A 22,585-nucleotide genomic window follows, 5' to 3' on the forward strand; every position below is an offset into this window, starting at 1 on the left:
TAATCAGAACAGACACTCTGTAGTGAGCAGTAGTGTACCTGTTAGACGCCATTGGCCGAGAAGTCACACCCGCCTCCAGCTTCTGAGAGACTGACTCAGTGTTGGCCTCATATGGAGCTGCCAGGAACTCACCCACTAAGATAACATCTCTTCCCAGGCTCAGCACACACACACACACACACACACACACACACACACACACACACACACACCATTGGTATGCAGAGAGAGAGAGGGGGGGGAAGCCTATCCTTTACATTTGGTTAGACTTGGAAGGGCTGCTGATATGATCAGCAGAGCCTAGCCACAGCTACTTGGAGCTCAGCCCCTCTGAATTTCCAGTCCTGCCCGCTTGCTCTCTTTCGTGGTGTCTCCCAGTGACACCACACTTTTCCCCATGCGCTGCTCTCGTCTCTGTCAAGACTGCTTCCGGGAACCATGCTCGGCAAAAATGGAATAATAAATATAAGCCTCAGGAAAGTTTGCTGGTGACACAGCATCCCAAATTTAGTGTCCTCACACAGTGCAGTGTTCCTCCATGCCCAACATTTCATTGTGGATATTCACAGAGCTGTGGAAACACTGAGACATCTGGTACGCATGCTCCTCAGAAGAGCTGAATTGCCTGATAATTTTCCTGCCTCCCTGGGCTCTCATTTAGACAAGTGTTTACTGCCACATTTTTCTTACATATTTGTGGGTTTTGCTGGTATTTTCTTTTCAGTTTCAAAGAACTTTAACAATAATCTGAAATGCTGCTTAGCATTCCTAAGTGCAAGAAAGCTAGGATGTACATTGTGGGGAAGTTTTCTTGGGGCAGCTTTTCCTTAAGCATGGGTTAAAGCGCTGTGGGCTGGGAGTGCAGTCAACTAACAGAGTGGATGTAATGAGTTGTTTACAGATAGCACACTTAGAAAGGGTGATATGCTGACTGAGAATACCGTGAGTAGAGAGAGGCTCACAGGAATGTAAGCCTGAATTTCCAATAAGAGCAATGGTTCAGTACATGCTAACTCAGCGCGTATGGTGTCTTTTTAAAGCAGAGCACAGTGTCCTGGATGGTCTTGAGTTTAGCCTGGAAGCTTCAGCTTTCTTGAGAAGACTCTCATTCTCCAGCAGGACCAGGGCCTCAGGACAGTGTCTGAATGGGTGAAGGCAGAAGCCTTAAGGACTCTTAACCTCTAAGCTCAGTGGATGCACAATGTGGCTTCTGTTGGTAGAAGCAGAACATGAAGTCATCTTAGCGCCAACAGGGTGGGAAAATGAGGCAAGGGCTCACCTTTTAGCACTGGGAATCCTCAAACTCACTATTTAGCTGGCCTTGAACTTGCCTTTTCACTGGCACTCACTTTTAATTGCTGGCATTAAAGCATGAGCTACCACACCTGGATGAATTCCATTTCCTGGCTGGTAAAGATGCAAAACATTGTGGCTGAGTTTCCTAATCCACCTCAGTGGGAATGACAGTTGCAATTCTTTAAAACCTGAAAATGTGTTAATATCCAAGCTCTTGATAAAATGTTCCCAGGTGACGACTGAAAGAAAAATGCTGTAATTTTTTTTTTATGAGATCACTATTTTTCAACACCCACAAGAGATTAGTGTTTCTAGGCAAAATCATTAAACCATTTGTAAAGTCACAAAAGAAAACCATGTGATGGGGCTGGATTAAGGCTCAGAGGTTAAGAGCACTGGCTGCTCTTGCGGGGGATCCTGGTTTAGTTCCCAGTACCCACATGGCAGTCATAACTCCAGTTCCAGGGGATCTGGTGCCCTCTTCTGTCCTCCATGGGCACCAGGCACAGATGCAGTACACTTACATACATGCAGTCAAAACACACATACACATAAAATAAAAAAACTAAACAAAGAAAGCCATGTGGATATTGTGTGTCTCCTAATAATAGAATACAGCACTTGTTGTGTGGCTGACAGAGGGCCGGGGCCTGGGTCCCACGGTGGACTTGCAGGAAATAGAGAAGAGTAAGAATACATACAGTTCAAAGAGTCTAGACTGCAGGAAACTCCACGGGCCAAAGCCAGGGTCTTCTACACAGGAAGTGTGGAGGACAGAAGGAGGAGGAAGTACAGTCTTAAGCATCTCTTCCAGATATATTAAGTGTAAAACAGCCCTTCCAGTCTCAGGTGCAGCATGCAGGGAAGCATGTTTGGGGACAGGGACTACAGGAAACACAAGAAATTCACTATATGGAAGTAAGCCTAATGAGCACAGCCTCTAATTGTGCCATGGAAGGTACGTGAAGGGGCTCCTGAACAGTCGGCATAGTCCTGTATCTTGGTCTGGATTGTAGATAAATGCATAGTCACTTTGCATGAATTACCAAAGTTGTGTGTTTCTGTGGTTTTGTGTATGGTCTTATTTACCCCCAGAGGTTAAAAAAAGGAAATTATCAAGCTGTTAGGATGTTATGTTGTCTGGGACTGAGATAGTCTTTCTTTCTTTCTTTCTTTTTTTTTTTTTTTTTGGAGCTGAGGATCGAACTAGCCACTGAACTAAATCCCCAACCCGAGATAGTCTTTCTATTTAATATCCTTTCATTTAATATTTTTTATTTCATGTGTATGAGAGTTTTGTCTTCGTGTGTGTGTGTGTGTGTGTGTGTGTGTGTGTGTGTGCACCTTGAGCGTGCCTGGTGCCCACAGAGGTCAGAAGAGAGACGGGATCCCCCGGAACTAGAGTTATGAGTGGTTCTGAGCCACAATGTGGGTGCTGGGAATGAAATCCAGGTCTACTGCAAGAGCAGCAAGTGCTCCGGCCCCCTTTTTATTTAATATTGATAAGATCTAGAATGCCTTCAAAGTCTCTCCCATGACAGTGCTACCCACCTACCTTTTGGTGAATAACTCAGGGATCAGATGTCTTAGGGAGACACTCTGGACCTGCACGCACACAGCCCACACAGCTGTCAGGCCTACACAAAGGCATCTGCGCGAGCCACTGCTGGGGGGCGGGGGCACCAGGAGCGGGATTGCTTGAGCCCAAGGCCTGGATGGGCGGCTTCTGCAGGGGTGACACAGGAGGCTTCCTGGCCCTCCTGGTCTGGCTTCAGCTTCTTCAGCCTCTGTTTAGTGAGACCTTGGCTGGGGCACAGGGGTCCCGGGTGGTACCAGTGGCAGAGGTGTGGCTCCTTGGAGCTTGGCTTGGATAGGGGTGGCCATGGTGACGGTGGAGGCCGTGCTGGTGCTGTTGGGGCTGTCAGGCTAGCAGCAAGCAGCTGCGCAGGCGCAGGCATACCTCTGCCTGAGCTTTTCCAATTGGTCTCTTCCTTAGGTGGTACTTACAGACCCAGGGGGGATTCCAGAGCGATGCCCACCAGTCCAGCGGACCCGGCACAGCGGAACCGCATGAAACCCCTGAGTATTTCAGATCCTTCGGTAGTTCCCGTGTCTCCAGACCCTACTGGGACTCCAGGATCAGGGACTCCTTCACCGACCACACCCAAAGATGTCTTGGAATCCAGTAGTAACTCTCCAGTAGGACCGTTTTTTCCAGGTACTGCCACTGGTACCAGGGCTCTACAGGCCTGTCTGAGGGCAGTACCAGTCTGCCTGGGGAGGCAGGGTCAGCTCCTGCCCTTGGAGGGCTGGAGAGATAGTCCCTTCCTGAGGATGACCTCGACTATGTGTGGAATGGGATGGAGGTGTGGAGTAATGGCTTCACTTTTAATCTCACTTTAGAACCATGTGGCCATAGAATCATGGAGTTAAATCATGGGAGGCCATCTGCAGTAAGGAAGTGGCCTTGGCAGGTGAGCCTGCAGAGCAGAAATGAACATGTATGTGGAGGCTCCCTCATCAGCCGTCAATGGGTGCTGACTGCGGCCCACTGCATATATGGGTGAGTGTTTAGGGACCTGGTTTGGGGCCATGATCCAGCTGTGTCCTGTCCTCATCTCTTAAAATTATTTTAGCTGGCTAGTGGTGGGGCACGCCTTTAATCCCAGCACTCAGGAGGCAGAGGCAGGTGAATCTGCATGAGTTTGAAGCCAGCTTGGTCTACAAAGTGAGTTCCAGGATAGCTAGGGCTACAAAGAGAAACCAGCAGAGAGAGAGAGGAGAGAGAGAGAGAGAGAGAGAGAGAGAGAGAGAGAGAGAGGAGAGTTTTTTTCCTTCTCATCTGTAAAAGGAGTGACAGTCCAGGATTCTTATTCAGTTTCCGGTGACACCTGAACATCTTCATTTTTAATAGGTTTCCAGGTGATACTGGTCTAAGAACCACACTTGGAGCATTGCTGGGCAGGCAAGGGTGGTCAGGGGTCCTGGAGAAGGGGACGTGGTTTGGAGGGAGGAGGAGGGTAGATGCTTGGCACCTATACAAAGATAGGCTGAGAAGCAAGTACCATGTGTAGAGGGGGTGTGCAAGCCTTAAGGATCTCTGCAAGGGTCACATGCTTTCCTTGCAGCCAGGAGGAGTACAAGGTGATGCTGGGAGACAATGTGTTGAATTCTGAGTCTGAAAATGCGACTCTGATCCCAGTCCGAGACATCATCTATCCTTCCAATTTTGACTTTCAAACCATGAAGAACGACATTGCTCTTGGTCTGCTGGACACCCCTGTGAATTACTCCTCACTTATCCAGCCTGTGTGCCTCCCTGAGAAGCCCTTCCAGGTGAAGAATGGGACATTGTGCTGGGTGACCGGCTGGGGCCACCAGAGAGAAAACGGTGAGCCTGGCAGGTGGGATGCAGAAGTGGGACCCCCTGGTGCTCCAGGGTTGGTAAGGGCAGGGGCAAGTTCCTAGCTGGCTGGCAGGGGAGGAGGGAGGAGAATACACTGACGGTGAGGAATTGCAACTGTGTTAGGGTTTTTAGTTTTGTGTCAGGGCCTGGGTGCTTGGGTGACAGGTGTGATGGTTTCTGTCGAAGTTAGATTTGGGCTGGTGTAATGTGATACTGACCAGTCCAAGCTGTTCTTCCCTGAGGGCTGAGCTTCCTCCTTCCTGGGCTGAGCACAGCACAGGACCTTTGACCCTCTTAGCACAAAGACTCTGGCAGACGTTTGGTGTCATTTTTTAGCTGGCAAGACTTTTCTTGTCTGTTTCCTATGGGACAGGTGTCCGGTGCATGGTCTGTCTGTCTTTCTTGTTTTGTTTTTGTTTTTGTTTTTGTTTTTTGTTGTTTGTTTTTTGCTTGTTTGAGACAGGTTTCTCTGTGTAGTTTTGGAGCCTGTCCTAGAACTCACTTTGTAGACCAGGCTGGCCCAAACTCACAGAGATCCACCTGCCTCTGCCTCCCGAGTGCTGACCTGTATGTCTTAAGGGATCAACTGTATGTTCACACACCCTGTGGCACCGAGCAGATGCTGGTAGCTCCTGCCACCTCCTGGTACAGATTTGTCTTTCTGTAGATACAGTGTTCACCTCAGTTCCCCTTCAGGAGGTTCAGCAAAACATTCTTCTCCAGAAGCATTGTAATCGGCTGTTCCAGAGACATTTGAAGATATCTAAAAACCTAGTGATGAAAGGGATGATCTGCGGCCGGCATGACTCAGGACAGAGTCCTTGTTGGGTCAGTTTATGGGCCCCTTAAAGCCTTTACTTTTTGGTAGTCACCTCAAAGGCTTGAGTGCCTGCCATCACCGCCTCCTTTTTTAGACAGGGTTTCACTGTGTAGCCCTGGAACTAGTTATAGAGACCAGGCTGGCCTCAAACTGACAGAGATCCTTCTGCCTCTGCCTCCTGACACTAGGCTAGAAGGTGTGAGCCACAATGTCATGCTGCTTCATCTTGCACAGACATCTTCGTTAAGGTTTATGGGGTGAGTCCTCACATTTCCCATGAGTTGGCCTGGCCTGGTCCTTCTAAAAGGTTTAGTCTTTGCTACCTAGTGACTTTGGTAAAGCACTTAAATCTGAGGGTGATAATGCACTGATTTTTTTAAAAAGATTTATTAATTACATATACAGTGTTCTGCCTGCACATATGCCTATAGACCAGAAGAGGGTACCAGATCTCATTATTGATGGTTGTGAGCCACCATGTAGTTGCTGGGAATTGAACTCAGGACCTCTGGAAGAACAGCCAGTGCTCTTAACCTCTGAGCCATCTCTCCAGCCCCATAATGCAGTGTTTTGCACTGAGTTTTATGTGGCACTCAACCATGCCAACATGAGCATTTGACCTATATTTTCTTAGTTAACCCACATCACAGCCTTGCAACATAGACATTATAAATTGCTGGAAGGCAAAACCCAAGGAGATAAATTGAAGATCTTTCTATGAGTACCTCTAGGGTCCCCAGGTTCATTTCTTCCCTCTGCATAAGGCTACACTCTTGAGAAGGGGCTTTGGGCTGTTAGTGGATGCACATTTGAATTTCTTGGAAAGGGGAGGGTATGTCTGAGGGTTCAGAGGTCTTATGCTGAAGAAAGTTTTGTATATATTTGAAGCAGTGGGATTACAACATGGTCATACAAGTGGTTAGAGTTGGAGCAGGGCTGTGGTGGTGCACTCCTTTAATCCCAGCATTTGTCGGGAGGCAGAGGCAGGCAGATCTCTGAGTTTGGGGCCAGTGTGGCCTGCCAATGGGATCTATATATACCACAGATCAAGTTCCAGGACAACCAGGGCTATACAAAGAAAGCCTGCCTTGAAAACAAAACAACAGTGGTGGTGGTGCACACCTTAAATCCCAGCACTCGGGAGGCAGAGCCAGGCAGATCTCCATGAGTTCGAGGCCAGCCTGGTCTACAGAGTGAGTTCCAGGACAGGCGCAAAGCTACACAGAGAAACCCTGTTTTGAAAAACCAAAAAAACAAAACAAAACAAGAAAGAAAGAAAGAAAGAAAGAAAGAAGGAAGGAAGGAAGGAAGGAAGGAAGGAAAGAAGGAAGGAAGGAAGAAAGGAAGGGAGGGAGGGAGGGAGGGAAAGGAAAGAAGGAAGGAAGAAAGGAAGGAAGAAGAAAACAGTTGGAATATATTCAGCCTGGAGTGCTATGTCAAATTTCTAGACTGGCCCAGCCAGAACTAGGAGGTGAAGCTGGGTGGGCATGGTGAAAGTTACCTTCTAGATAAGTGACTCCCTTGGGCAGACGGTGCCTGGACTGAAGACTTCTGAGCTTGTTACATCATCTATGGGTCCTGAGTGGAACCCGAGGTGGTGAGGGAGGTGTGTTTGAGTGGCTGGTTGTAGGGCCTTGGGTTTAGGGTGGGGCAAGGCCATGAAGAATTGTGCTGAAGCGGAATGTCTCAGGCTCTTAAAGGCAGTGCAGCTGACCAATGGAGCAGGTCACTCAATGGGATTAGGGAAGAGAGAATTTTTGAGGCTGTGATAAGGGTTCCAGCACCTTCCTGCAATGTTGAGGCTCAAAATATCTCATGTTTTTCAAAACCTATGACTGACCAGTCTAGCTAGACACTAGCCTGATGCTGGAGAGGGTTCTGCAGGCTGCATACTCTAGAGGACAGGGCTGTCACAGTTTCAGGGTTATGAGTCATGACAGGCTTAGAAGGGACTCCCAAGGTAAATTTCAATATATGACTGCTCTACTGGGCTGGACTGGTTTTGCATCTTGAGTTTATGTGCCTGATCATCAGAGAAGGTGTATTATTGCTCAGAGGATGCTAAAGTTGTCATGTAAGCTTTTAATCTGTTAAATCTCAGTCATTAAAAGAATCTAGGGCCAGTCATGGTGGTGCACACCTTTAATCCCAGCACTCAGGAAGCAGAGGCAGATGGATCTCTGTGAGTCTGAGGTCAGCCTGGTCTACAGAGCAAGTTCCAGGACAGCCAGGGTTATTACACAGAGAAACTCTGTCTCAAAAAAAGGAAGGAAGGAAAGAAGGAAGGAAGGAAGGAAGGAAGGAAGGAAGGAAGGAAGGAGGGAGAGAAAGAAAGAAGGAGGGAGGGAGGGAAGGAAGGAGGGATGGAGGGAGAGGGGAGGGGAGGGGAAGGGAAGGGAGGGGAAGGGAAGAGAAAGGAAGGGAAGAGAAGGGAAGGGAAGGGGGAAGCTAGGCCTGGAAGAGCCGTTGGGGCCTGAGGAAGTCTTCCCAGCACCTTTCGATGGAACCAGCCTGCTCCCCGTCCTTCCCTGCAGTTAGTTTCTTTCTCTCTTTTTCAGGGAGATTCTGGGAGCCCCCTTGTCTGTGAATCTGACGACACGTGGATCCAGGTGGGGATTATGAGCTGGGGCATCAACTGTGGTCAAGCCTCTGTGCCCTCAGTTTACACAGACATTGCGGAGTACAAGGAGTGGACCAAGTACATTTTAAGTCAGACTTCCTGTGTGGATTCCACGCGAGTCTTGGTCCTATGCCTGTCTCTGGGGCTGCAGCTGGCCACCCTGGTAATGCTGGGACCCCCTAGCCTGCTGTCTTCCTGTTGGTTTTGAGTCTCGGACCAGGTCTCTTCTCCAGTCTCATTCCCCTCTCTGCCCTGCCTTCAGATTCCAGTCAGGATCCACGGCCCCGGGGAGAGCCGTAATGGACCGTGGCAGAGTGTCCCCAGATATTCGGCTCACTTGTCTCAGACACACCTGTACCTGATTGGTGGGAATGGGGATGAACTGACCCCAAGGAGGGGGCCAGCTTGCCTGCCAGCTGGAGCACAATGACTCTTAACGTTATGGAGGACATCTGCCAAGAGAGAGACTGGCTCTGTATTACACAGCTCAGTGACTGCTGAAAGGGGGGAGGGACGGGGAGGGAGGGAGAGGAGGGGACATGGCCAGCTCCCTGCAGAGGTATCAAACTGGGACTTAAGTATCTGAGGCTGGCAGAAATCCCCTGTGGGGGTCTGTCAGTGAATGTACAAGCTCTGCCTCACAGGTTTCAGGAAAGGACAATCCTGCCTGGCACCCCCTTCCGCAGGTAATCACATCCAGGGTCACCCTAAGTTGTATTGAGGCAGTTTTGGAGTGGGGAGATTTCAAATACGAGCTGAATAAATGTTTGGAGCGTGTCCTGTGTGTCCTGAAAGCCCTGCTCACCTGGGATATTTGGATATTTGGCCGCTCAGAGAACTGGATCCCCATTTACCCAGGGAAGTTACTTGCAGTTTGTATTAAGCACGGAAGAGATGAGGCTGGGCTAGCTCAGACCTGAGTCCTATAGGTAGTTTTGGTAGGTGGTCCTGCTTCCTGCTGTCCTGGTTATCAAAGATCAGCATCTGGGCAGGAACTTTAGCTGGGCTGTACCGCTTTCCAAGCTGGGAGCAGGGCCTGGGGGAGGGGGTGGGCAGGAACTGGGAGCAAGAACAAAGCTGGAGCCTGAGAAACCATCTGTCTCTTCTTTTTATTATGTATTTATTATTTGTCCTTCTCTTCTTGCTATTCATCTGACTTTATTTCCAAGGCCTGTGTTCCCAAAGTCGGGAGGATTGTAAGAGAGATTCACTGCATTCCATACAGCTTCTTCCATCTCATGCACAGTCTGACTGTAGAAGTGTTCCCCAGTCTTCTCCACCACCCCCCTTTATCTTTCCAGGGCTCCATGTTTCACTCTCTGTTCTCCATGGCTTCGGTGGGCATTCGGTTCCCACCACTGCCAAAGGACGGATGAATCTGACAAGTTTACATCAACCCCCTCTTTATGTTTTTGTTTCTTGATTTTTGAGACAGGCTATCACTATGTAGCCCTGTCAGACCCACCTCCTAATGAACACATACATCACCAGACACTTGAAGAAACCTCTGGACCCAGAACAGAGGAGGTGGTGTTTGTCCATATCCCCACCGCTTGGAAGGTGGAAGCAAGGACAATCAGTTGGTCCTTTGCTACAAATGGAGTTTGAGGCTAACCTGGGATTGTTGTTAGAGTTTTCCTGCCTGGCCCATAGTCAGGACAAATCTCTCTTACCCGCCAGTCCCACAGTAGCTCAGACCCAACCAAGAAAGCACACAGAAACTTATATTGCTTACAAACTGTATGGCCATGGCAGGCTACTTGTTATCTACTTTTCCTATCTTAAATTAACCCATTTCTGTTAGTCAATACTTTGCCACATGGCTTGTGGCTTACCAGTGTCTTTACATGTTGCTTTTCATGGCGGCGGCTGGCGGTGTCTGTCTCCAGCCTTCTACTTCCCAGAATTCTCTTCTCTCTTGTCCCGCCTATACTTCCTGCCTGGCCATGAGGAGCTGTGGCAAAACAACAGCAAAACCCCAAACCACCTCCACCCTGCAGAAACCACTGGCTCTTCGTAGACTAACAACACAAATTTAACGTTGTTTACTCCAGCAAGATAGTCTATGTCAAGAGATAGCTTTTTCCCCACACTCTGGTCCATTCTTCACCTGTGTGAGCATACTCTGAGGGCTTGTTAAAATCCACATCATGGATCTCTGAGAGTTCGAGGCCAGCCTGGTCTCCAAAGCGAGTTCCAGGACAGGCGAAAAGCTACACAGAGAAACCCTGTCTCGGAAAAAAAAAAAAAAAATCCACATCACTGCCAGGAGTGATGGGACACATCTGTAATCCCAGCACTTGGGAGGCAGAGGCAGGAGGATTACCACAAGTTCAAAGCCAGCCAGGGCTTCACAGAGAGGGACCCTGTCTAAAGAGAAATACAATCTACATTATTGTCTTACCAAGGAAGTTTTCAATCCTGGAAGTCTGGGCCAGGGCTTGAGGATGAAGGAACTTGTTTCTAGCAAGTTTCCAGGTGCTGCTGGTGTAGCTGCTGAGAGCACCTAACTTTGGAAGCCAAATGCTGGCAGAGGGACAAGCATCTCTTGCCTACCTTGCTGTGTAAGTGGCACAGGTTACTCATTCACACTCATTTAAATGCCAAGCTGGGGGGCTGGAGAGACGGTTCTGTGGTTAAGAGTTTCCATGGGACCCAAGTTTGATTCACAGAACCCACATGGTGGCTTCTAACCATCTGTAACTCCAACCCTAGGGGATCTGATGCCTTCTGGCTTCTGTGGGCGTCAGGCACATACTGTGGTGTACAGACATATATGCAGACAAAACACTCATACACATAAAAAATAAAATTAACAATTTTTGGTTTTGTAATTCAAGACAGGGTTTCTCTGTGTAACAGTCCTGGCTGTCCTGGAACTTACTCTATAGACCACGTTGGTCGGGAACTCAAGAGATTCGCCTCTCCAGTGGGATTAGAAGTGAGGGCCACCACTGTGGTTAAATTAAAAAAAAAATGCTGACTGGGTGGTGGTGGCACACATCTTTAATCCCAACATTTGGGCAGAGGCAGGCAGATTTTTGTGAGTTCGAGGTCAGCCTGGTCTACAGAGAGAGTTCCAGGACAGTCAGGGCTGTTACACAGAGGAATCCTGTCTCAAAAACAAACACACAAACAATGTTTAAATGCCAGACTGGGTAGTAGGATCTCAAGAGTTCTGCTGGACACCTGGAACTAAACAGGAAACAGGAATTTGGGTGGTCTCCAAAGAGATCACCCCCCGGGAAAGCCCTGTTTATTCCCAAGGCTGGGCACAAACAGCTGCTCCTTTTCAGTGGTGACAATCCATGTCGTTTGGTCTGAGGGAGAGGACAGCCGCTCTTCTTCACTCAGCGACCTGTCCCCAACCCTGCTGCTCCTTGATTTAGTCTTAGATCCAATTCAGCCATTACTTTCTCAAAACCATCTTCCCTAGCAATGTTGTTATTTTCTGTTCTTGGGCTTTCCTGGTCCTTGTCAATAGTGAAACTCCTTGTGCAGCAGGCCCAGAGAACAAGAGTGTAATAGCCTGAGGCTGGACAAGGGGCTGTTCCTGGCCCAGGGATCTTTTGCCAGTTCGGTTCCAGATGCACCATCACACTCTTAGAGCACTGGGGTTGTTTTCATAGATCTGTAATCTGAGATCCACTCCCAGTGAAAGGATCTGAAATCATCTTAAGGACCAGATTGGGTCCAGGTGCGAGAATTCGAAGGCCCTGAAGGGGCGTGGCCAGGCTCCATGGTGCCATCACGTTACGTGTCTAAGACGTCATCACGTACGGGGTGTGGGCACGTGGCAGCACGCTGGTGCTGTCTCCGCAGCCCATAGATAATCATGGCTACGTCGTTGTGTGGCCTGGGTGCTTGGCCTGGATCCTTGAGGCCCTGGGTCTTAACCTGTCTTGTGACGCTGATGTTGCTGCCTCCGCCTTCAAATTCAGGTGAGGCAGGCACCTTCTCTGTTGTCCTTTCTGGGTCCTCTCCTCTCTTGTCTTGCTCAGGTTGGCTATTCCTTTCAGCCACTTGGAACTTGTCTGCGCCATCTCCACCTCTCTTCTGCTACCCATTCCTAGGTTCCTCAGGTCACAATTGCCCTGTGGCCTCCTGGAACATCCCTGGCCTCTTCCTCCATGCTCAGCCACCTTCCGTATCTCCATCCTCTCAAAAGGATGATATTCTAAATGTTGGCTTCTTCCCATCACCAACCCCTGGATGCTGTCTTTTCAGACTCTCCCCTCAGTGATTCCTCCAAATCCGAGGACTCTGTAACACTAACTAAAGCCACTCACCGGTGGGAGTATGCCTCCGGAGCCGAGCGGAGCTGGAGCGGGGCCGCCCCTATGCTGAGCGGTGCTGCTTACACCGTCATGCTCATCTGTCCAAACGGATTCATTGCTTTATTCGAGCATCCCTCCCGTGTGCTGCAGGCCTTCCCCAAGAGTCATTATCACTTAACGTTTCCCTCTGGCATTCTATTTCCCATGTAATAACCCTCAGCCCATTCCTGACCTGTCCTTGTCCATTGCTGGTTTGGTTCTCTCTCTCTCTCTCTCTCTCTCCCTCCCTCCCTCCCTCCCTCTCTCTCTCTCTCTCTCTCTCTCTCTCTCTCTCTCTCTCCCCAGTGGCTCCTCCCCCAACCCTTTCCAACCCTTTTTTCTTTTTATTTGGGGGGGGCAAGGTCCCATGAACCCTAGGATAACCTTGAACTTTCCATGTAGCTGAGGATAGCCTTGAAGTCCAGAACCTCCTGACTCCACCTCCTAAGGGCTGGGATTACAACCATGTGCCACCTTCCTAGCTGTCTGAGTATTGGGTTTCAGGAGAATCCCTCCCCTCCATTCCCACACTGTGCCCAGTCTGCTTACCTCTGACATAGGATGCTTCTGAAGGGCTGTTTGATCCCTTCCCCTTCTCTGCTCCCTGGCCTGCCACTTGCTCCAGGCATGGAGCTGCAGTGTGTCATGGCACCTCCTAAAACAATGGCCTGCAGGCGCACCCACCTGTTGGACCTCTTCTCCGGAACCATCCTGAAGCATCTCACTTCTTTGGTGTCCATGCCAGACTCTCTTTTTCCTGAAAACTGGCTTGCTTTTTTAGTTGTCTATCTTTTTTCTTTCTTTCTTTCTTTCTTTTTTATTATATTTGTGTTTTAATTTTACATATCAGCCATGGGTTCCCCTGTCCTCCCTCCTCCTGCCCCCACCCCCACCTTCCCCCCATACCCTCCCCTCCATTCCTGTAGATGTAACCGGCTTGTTAAATAAGAAACACAGAACCAATTGCAGAATTAAAAACCACGAGGTCAGAGCAAGAGCGGAAAACCTTACCCTTCACTGCTTCTGCTGTTCTTCCTCTCCGCAAGAGAGCTACCTCTCTGTGTCCTATCTTTTTTATAGATTTTCTGTTCTGTTTTCTCATTGCTTGTAAACCCAGCCACATGACCTCCTCATCACTGCCTGTTTGTACAGACCTCCAGGTCTTCTATGGTTGCTATTGAGATTAAAGACGTGTGTCTGCCATGTTGGCTGTGTCCTTGAACACACAGAGATCTACCTAGCTCTGCCTCCCAAGTGCTGGGAATAAAGGCGTGCACCACTACCACCCAGTTTCTGCTCTGGCTTGCTCTGACCTCAAGGCAACTTTATTAATATATAAATAAAATCACATTTCAATACAAATAAATATCACTATACATTCCCATCTCCTCCAGGGCCAAGACTCCCCTGGGGATTCATTTAAACTTGGTAGATTCAGTACAGGCAGGTCCAGTCCCCTCCTTCCAGGCTGAGCAAAGTGTCCCTGTGTAAGCCCCAGGTTCCAAACAGCCAGCTCATGCACTAAGGACAGCTCCAGGTCCCACAGCCTGGGTGCCTCCCAAACAGTTCAAGCTATTCAATTGTCTCACTTATCCAGAGGGCCTGATCCAGCTGGGGGCTCCACAGCCTTTGGTTCACAATTCATGTGCTTCCATTCATCTGGCCTTTCGTCCCTGTGCTTTTTCCCATCCTGGGCTCAACAATTCACGCTCCCGCAGTCCCTCCTCCTTCTTGACAACTGGACACACGGAGCTCCACCTGGGGCCTGGCTGAGGATCTCTGCATCCACTTCTGTCAGTCACTGATTGAGAGTTCCAGCCCGACCATCAGGGTGTTTGGCCATCTGATCACCAGACTAGGTCAGATCAGGCTTTCTCTCGACCACTGCCAGCAGTCTACAGAGGATGCATCACTGTGGACCTCAGGGGACCTCTCCAGCACTCTGCCCACTCCTGTTCTCATGTGGTCCTCATCCATCATGGTCTACCATTCCTTGTTCTCCCTTTCTGTTCCTGATCCAGCTGGGATCTCCTGCTCCCCCAAGTCTCCTTTCCCTCAAATCTTGCCCTTCATTACTCCCACTGTCATCCAGGTTGTTCAGGCAGATCTCATCCATTTCTCTGTCATTGGGTGATCCCTGGGTCTTTCCTAGGGTCCTGTTCTCTAGGTGGCCTCCTTGGAGTTGTGTAGCAGTCTAGTCATCTTTGTTTTACATCTAGTATCCTCCTATGAGTGTGTACATACCATGTTTGTCCTTCTGAGTCTGGATTACCTCACTCAGGATGATCTTTTCTAGATCCATCCGTTTAGTTGTCTATCTTAGTGAAGTGATTGACAGCCACCCGTCTCTGAATTCGGAAACCAGGGCCTCCAGACTAACCCATGTCCCTCATCATGGCTGTCCCCGAGCCTCATCCAGTTCCCTCACTGCTTGCCCGAGTTCTGCAGAGACCCTGTGAAGATCTCATTACCATCTGTCTTACACTTTCCTGGCTCTGCCCTGCTTCCTTCACAATACAGTCCAAACGGCCCACACCTCCACTGGCCTCCCAGAGCCTCTCAGCCTGGCTCATGTGGCCCTCTCTGGTTGGCCTCGGATGCTCGTCTCCAGACATTATTTACTTATTATGTTTCTTGACCTTATTTTTCGCTTCCGCCACAGACATCATTTTTGTCTTCCAAAGGCTCTGGAATATACTATTGTGTTTCTCCCTGGAGGTTTTTTTTTTTTTTTTATCAATTTTATTTGTTTTTCTCCTCTCCACTGTCTCTTAAACCTGCACCCTCTTCTGGAGGCGCCTGACATCTCTGGCCCTGTCCCAGTCCTGAGCTCACGTGGTAGTAATGTGTTTACTGTCTCAACAGCTGAGCAGCATGTGTCCCCAGACAGGCTCTATCTGATTCAGGTGTTTCCCAGTCTGTGACTTCACACTGGGGAACAGCATCAGATTAGGGGCTGTTTGGTGAACGAGTGAGTGGACTAATTAATAAAAATGCACCACTTTACTGCCATGCCTTTGCAAGTTATAGCGCTTCATGTCTGCTCCCCTTCTCTCCCTCCTCCAGGTGATAAAGAGAACCACAACCAACCAGGTGGGTCAGTGGGTCCCTGTGGCAGGGAAAGTCCCAGTTCCTGGGGAAGTATGTTCTGAACGTCTCTGCCTAAGTAGCATTTCTGGCTTGCTAGGAAGCAAGTATTGGATGCACTTCCTAAACAGCTCTGTCGATCTAGGACATGACCCGATCTGCTTAGAAGAAAGAGCACCTGGGTCTTCATGAGAATGCAGGGCTACTTCGAATTGGCTCAGGCTTGAACCTCTCCTACAGTTTCATAAGGAGCTTTCTGGAGCACTGTCTGCCAAGCCTGGTTCTTGGGGCTTCCTGCCTTTTCCCTTAGATCCAGGGAGTGCATGACTGAGTCCCTAGGTCTTCATGGCCTTGGATTCTGTCAGGACTCCACTAAGGTTCACTATTGACTAAGTGGTTAATTTACTGTGTTCTTGCTTCTGGCCAAGCCTCACTCCTTCCTGGTTTCCCTCTGTAATTCAGTCTCATTTAAGATGGGGTGTGTGTTTGTGTGTGTGTGCACAGGCTTGTGTGTGAGAGTGTGTACAAATGCATGTAGAGAACAGAAGTCAAACTCAGGTGCTGTTCCTCATGCCCACTTTGTTTCTAGAGACAGAGTCTCTCATTGGTTGGGAGGTTACCGTTTAGGATTAGACTGGGCAGCACCAGGGATCTGCCTGTCCTGCCTCCCCAGCACTGGGATTACAAGCCTGTACCACCATGCCTGGCTTTATTCTGTGCTGGGGATTGAACTCAGGTCTTGGTGCCTGCACACCAAGCACTTTACCAACTGAGCTGTCTCCCAGCCCCTAAGGGTGTTTTTATTTGGACATAATATTGTTTTTGTTCATTTTCATTTTCTGAGCTGGCGTGTTTGCCTGTGTGTCTGTGCCTTATGTCAGAAGAGGGGGCCAAGTCGCCTGGAACTACAGTTACAGATGATTGTGAGTCAACATGTCGGCGCTGAGAGCCAAGCCCGGGAGCGCAGCAAGTGCTCTTAATGGCTGAGCCGCCTCTCGAGCGCCTTGCTAATTTTTCCAGTTAGCATGCAGTCAGTTTTGTTACAACACTTTCAAACATGTTTGTGATTTTACTGTGTCATATTCCTCCCTCCCACTCACCCTTTCTTTTCAAAAATGTTTTGAGGTTTTCTTCCTCTTCTTTCTTTATTTTTTTTTTATTTTATTTATTTATTAGAAATAGGATCACTCTACATAGCCCTGGCTATCTTGGAACTCTACCTGTCTCTGTCTCTCTAGTGCTGGGATTAAAGGTGAGTGCCGCCACTCCTGGCAGCACATTGTACTTTATTGAGAATCTCTGCACCTATGTTCGTTCGTTCATTCATTCATTCATTCATTCATTCATTCATTCATTCATTCATTCATTCATGCACCTTGACTGGTAGACCAGTAAGCAAACTAATAATTGTGGGCTCCAGATTGCTGAGGGTAAAGACCTCTCACAGAGAAACTCATAGCTAATTTTTTTTCCCACTCTGACCAGTGTAGAGACTTTTTGCATCAGAGCCAGCAGCCAATAGGAGAGCTTTCCAAGAACATGGTCCAATGCAAGAAAAGCATTTTCCTTCTTGAAATTCCTGCTCTGTGTCTGCATTGTTGTGAGGTTCGGCATGGATGGCTTCTGTGGATCTTATTCTCACTCTCCAGCTGTTGGTTTCTCTGTGTCTTCCTTCCTGCTCTTATCTTTGTAACTGTCATTTTTGTCTAGTTCGGTGCCCTTGGGGTCCACTGTCCTCTGTTCCTCAGTGTCTTCTCTTTGAAATGGGAAGAAGCCCCTGATAGAACAGCCTTGGCAACCTGACCCTGGAGGGTGACTTGCTACTACTCATTTTGATTTTCCTCTCTGTGGACACTGTATTCTCTGCAATGCTTGTTCTGAAGTTTGTGGCAAGCCCTGGTGGCCAGACAATTTGAATGAGACCCGCCATTGGCCCTGGGAAGTGAGCATTCGCCTAGAAAATGAACACGTGTGTGGAGGGGCCCTCATTGATTTCAGTTGGGTGATCTCTGCAGCTCACTGCATCCAGGGGTGAGTGTAACCCATGATTCCAGGATCTAGAGGCCTAGCGCTACCATGGGCCCAGCCCAGCTACCTCAGTACTTCCATGAAATGATGAAGGAGATGGGAACAAGGACGAGTGGGAAGAGTCACCAGCACAGGGAAAGAGTCAGGCTTGGGATCTTGGGACTACGTTGGGGTGGAACCCCAAACAACAGAGACTGTATCCTAAGCTGGGCAACAGGAAAACCCAGACCCCCACCCCAGGAATGACACTCACACACCTTGCCTCAATGGGACTGTGAATGGAAGGGCTGTTATGACTTTGACCTTGAGTGCCCAGACTGGACTAATCTAGACTGAGTGGACAGAGTATGTCTCAGGGAAAGGAAGGGTCCTGGGAGGAGGCAGGGGCATAGATGTGTGGGAAACTGATGTCTGCCAGGTGGGCTTTTGTATCTCCTGCAGCAACAAAGAATACTCAGTGATGCTGGGTAGCAGCAAGCTGCAGCCCGAAGGCTCTTCCTGGGCCCTGAAGATTCATGTGAATGACATAATTTTACATCCCAAGTACTGGGGCCGGAACTTCTTCAGAAACGATGTTGCCCTTCTCCATCTGGATATTCCTGTCATCTACAACAAGTATGTGCAGCCCATCTGTCTCCCAGAGTACGACTTCGACTTGAAGGTTGGGACTCAGTGCTGGGAGACCGGCTGGGGGAGTAAGCAGCGCTTCTCGGGTAAGTTGGATGGGCTGGGGGATGTCCCTTTGGGCCTTGGAGGACGCTATGGCTGTGGTCTCCAGCCTGCGGTTTGGAGTGTGTTAAGTTCTCGTCACATGGTGTTCACAGTTCACACAGGTGCTGCAGTCAGGCTAACACTACTTGGGCTGGATGGGCAAAATCATCTTCCTTGCACAGAAACTCGGAGCTAGGAAGCCATCCAGTCATCCCCCCACCCCCTACAACTGAAACAGCTGCCATGCTCTGAGCCCTTGGTATTGGAATGCATGTCCTGCCAGAAAGGGAGTCACAGAGTGGGTGATGGGGGTGGGTGGTACAGAGGCTGAAAAAGAAAGGGTCAAAGAAGCCAGGAACATTGATGAATGCCACCTGTAACTCCAGCATTAGGGAGGTGGAGCCAGGGAGTGATGAGTTCAAAGCCAGCCTTAGGTATATAAATTTGATACCAGCCTGGGCTATATGAGCCTGTTTAAAAACGAAACAAGCAAGGCAAAGACCTTGTCAGAGGATCTTGAGTTCAAGGGCAGGGCAGGGGATCTGAGCCGAGCTCTGAGTAGATAGATGACCGGAAATGCCTAGAGAGGCAGCTGTCAGGTGAGGCTAAGGGAACAAATGCTGTGGAGAGAAAAAAAATCACAGGGCTGGGGTCCCAAGTTGTAAGTGGCCGTGCTGGGACTTGGTAGCCTTCTGGGTTCAGCTTCCTTGAGAAGGGGCTCCTAACCGAGGTGAAGGGCTCCCTGTGTCAGGCCTACACTGTAAAGAAAGACCACGTGAAAGGCCTAGGTGTGGTGGGGCAGAGCTCAGTGGACTGCAGGGCTGAGTGGAGGGAGTGAGGGGTCACAACTTATCCATTATGTGCCCTACAGACAACCTGACACTGACTTCAGAGCTTTGGGAGGCAGAGGTGTTCATCATGGACAACAGAAGGTGTGACCATATTTTCCACAAGAGGTCCTTCTATCCCCGAGTTATGCACCTTGTCCGGAAGAACATGATCTGTGCCACTAATTATGGAGTGAACTTGTGCTATGTGAGTTTCTGGGGGCTTCTTGCAACTCTCTTTCTGAGGGTGAGTCCTGGGGCTTGGCCCCTTTTCCCGTGACCAGCACCAAGGCTGTTCTCATCATCTTTTCTCTGGGAGTGCTGTTGGCTGAAGTTTATCAGTGTGGTCTCCAACTGAGAAGCAAAAGGGGCCCCAGCTAGTGAGCTCCTGGAGGAGTGGGTCTGTCTAGCTAAACTGAGGGGGTGGGTGTTGAAGGTCCTGTGGTGCCCGCAGAGCCTCCAGCACTCCTTCGTCTTTGCCTAGGAGGATCCTGGGGGGCCATTGGCTTGTGAAATTGATGGAAGATGGATTCTGGTTGGGGTGTTATCGCGGAAGAAGGCCTGCATCAAACCTCAGAATCCAGGTGTATACACTCGCCTCACCAAATATACCAAATGGATCCAGGAGCAAAGGAACCATGGGGCACTGCCAGGGCCCTGCAGGGCCTCCTACCTCCCACTCCTGTTCTGGTTGCTGCATCTCCCAGTGGGCCCGAGACTTCTTCACACCTCCTCTTCCTGATTTGCCTCTGCTGAATGGCACTAGGTAGATGATTGATTGAGGTTGCATGTCCATATTCCACAGAAGTCAGGGCAGGAATGGAGTGGAGAGCTTGGGTCCTCAGGGAGGGGTGTGGTGGATGACTAGGCCTTGAGTGGCCAGAAGAAGGGGACTGTGGCTTGGAAGCAACATTCTGGAATTTAAGACAAGAGCAGAGATTAAATATGTGTGAGCATGAGCTGACCCTTTTCCCTCTCTGTTCTTTGGGGATGATTCTGGGGTTCAGGGCAGGTGGGTAGGTAGGCATCTAGTGTGGGGGCTCATGGTTTCTGCTGTGTTTCTAGTCCTGGGACACAGGACTAAGGGCCTGGGCTTGTGGTCAGTGTCAGGGCAGTTGAAATATGCCATATGAGCCAACAATGGGAATAATCCACAGCCAGAGTCTAGCTAGCTAGTTTCTTTCTTCCCTTCTTCCCTCCCTCCCTCCTTCCCTTCTTTTCTCTTTAAACTGCTTGTGAAAAGTGTGATGCACTCACTGTAGAGAGTTAGAAAACACATCAAGGCCTAATTGCCCAGTCTGAGTGTTCCATGTGCATTTGAATTGAAAACACTTTTTGAACAAAATTTGATGCAGAGGGACCAGCCTTCTGCAGGTCAAAGAAACTAGGAATTGTGGTGGTATTGTGTTCCCCGAAATATTGTGTGTTCCCCAGAATAAACTTATCTGGGGTCAGAGAACAGGACGGCCACAATATTAAACATGAGGATAGTTGGTGGTAGCACACGCCTTTAATCCTAGCATTTCAGAGACGGAAATACCTCTGGATCTCTGAGTTCACGGCCACATTAGAAACAGCCAGGCATGGTGACACACGCCTTTAATCCCAGGGAGTGACTGACGGCAGAAAGAGAAAGATTATATAAGGTGTGAAGACCAGAAACTAGAAGCATTTGGCTGGTTCAGCATTTGGCTGGTTAAGCTTTTAGGCTTTGGAGCAGCACAGTTCAGCTGAGATCCATTCTGGATGAGGACTAAGAGGCATCCAGTCTGAGGAAACAAGACCAGCTGAGGAACTGGCAAGGTGAGGTAGCTGTGGCTTGTTCTGCTTCTCTGATCTTCCAGCATTCACCCCAACAACTGGCCTCAGGTTTGATCTTATGAATAAGAACCTTTAAGATTCCTGCTACAGGGAATGAGATGCAGAGTTGGTGAGAAAAACACACAGACTCCTTTCCTGAGGAATGGAAGCTTTATTTTATTTTATCATTATTTTGTCCTTGTTCTACTCTGTTTTTCTGTTCTTCTGATGTTTCCTTTCCTCTGCTTTCCTGATGTCTTCCTTCTCCATCCTTCCTGATGTCTTCCTTCTCCATCCTTCCTGATGTCTTCCTTCTCCATCCTTCCTGATGTCTTCCTCCTACATCCTTCCTAATGTCTTCCTCCTACATCCTTCCTGATGTCTTCCTCCTACATCCTTCCTGATGTCTTCCTCCTACATCCTTCCTGATGTCTTCCTCCTACATCCTTCTTGATGTCTTCCTTCTCCATCCTTCCTGATGTCTTCCTCCTACATCCTTCCTGATGTCTTCCTTCTCCATCCTTCCTGATGTCTTCCTTCTCCATCCTTCCTGCTGTCTTCCTCCTACATCCTTCCTGATGTCTTCCTTCTCCATCCTTCCTGATGTCTTTCTTCTTTATCTTTCTGGTGATTTCCTTCTTTCTTCTTTTATTTTTTCCCTTACAGCTTACATACAGCAACAGAATCTTTCAAGCAATATAAAAGTTACACTGTGGCTATGTGGTGACATATTATATACCCTAATAAAGCTTGCCAGAGGATCAGAGGACAGAGCCAGCCACTAGATTAGACATAGAGGCCAGAGAGTGATGGCACACATTCTTAATCCTATCACTCGGGAGGCAGAGATCCATCAGGATCCCTGTGAGTTCAAAGCCACACTGGAAATAGAGCCAGATAGTGGTGGCACACACCTTTAATCCCAGTACTGGAAAGCACACAGGCCTTTAATCCCAGGAAGTGATAGCAGGGAAGACAAAGGTATGTAAGGCCTGAGGAAACAGGAACTAAGTTAGTTCAGCTCAGACCCTTTTGGGTGAAGACACAGAGGATTTCAATTAGAGGATTCATGGAGTTGATGAGGTAATAAATAGGTGGTGGCTGTGGCTTGCTCTGCTTCTTTGATCTTTCAGCTTTTACCCCAATATCTGGTACTGGGTTTTTTGTTTTGTTTTGTTTTTTTTTATTAAAAGACCATCTAAGATTTGAACAACAGTGGTTACATTTTGTTTTTTAAGTGAATGATTACAATGACTACAAGTAAAAACAACAACAACATATTTTTCATATCCCTTACATGATTAAACATTTCACATATTACAGGTGAAAAACAAGATTTCTCATAGATCAGGAGCCTTTCAGCCATAACCGTTTATACAGGCAGTGGTTTTTATAATTGCCACAAAACAGGTTACTAGTTTCCCTTTCCATGTTTTAGAGCTCAGTCCAATTATCTTAACTAACCATCCAATTCTTTGTTTCCTAGTTACATGAAGTTAATTGTTTAAAGCTTTATTTTAGCTATGATGCACACTGAAACCCATAAACACATTTCCTAATATCAGAAAGAACTTGAGCTAACTCCTGGGACTTGTTTTTCTTACTCACTAACCTAAACCATAGTCTGTATGGCTCCTCAAGAGAAACTCATAAGCCCTAGCTGTGTGATACTCC

At 48.6% G+C, this 22,585-nt stretch overlaps 2 protein-coding genes across 2 annotated transcripts; both read left to right on the forward strand.

The window, feature by feature from the left end:
• Positions 1–3,011: 3,011 nt before the first annotated feature.
• Positions 3,012–8,350, forward strand: LOC118587661 (putative inactive serine protease 43). Its single transcript, XM_036193661.1, has 6 exons — positions 3,012–3,090; positions 3,293–3,514; positions 3,700–3,859; positions 4,425–4,687; positions 5,370–5,530; positions 8,081–8,350. The coding sequence occupies exons 1-6, from the start codon at positions 3,012–3,014 to the stop codon at positions 8,348–8,350; spliced, it is 1,155 nt and encodes a 384-aa protein (XP_036049554.1).
• A 3,627-nt stretch (positions 8,351–11,977) lies between these two features.
• Positions 11,978–19,853, forward strand: LOC118586806 (inactive serine protease 45-like). The gene is made up of 6 exons (XM_036192112.1): positions 11,978–12,083; positions 15,525–15,551; positions 17,429–17,576; positions 18,015–18,286; positions 19,156–19,319; positions 19,596–19,853. Exons 1-6 carry the CDS (start codon positions 11,978–11,980, stop codon positions 19,851–19,853), a joined length of 975 nt encoding a protein of 324 aa, XP_036048005.1.
• Positions 19,854–22,585: the final 2,732 nt, after the last annotated feature.

The sequence above is a fragment of the Onychomys torridus genome, chromosome 7 (genome assembly GCF_903995425.1).
Source record: "Onychomys torridus chromosome 7, mOncTor1.1, whole genome shotgun sequence".
Taxonomy (NCBI): Eukaryota; Metazoa; Chordata; class Mammalia; order Rodentia; family Cricetidae; genus Onychomys; species Onychomys torridus.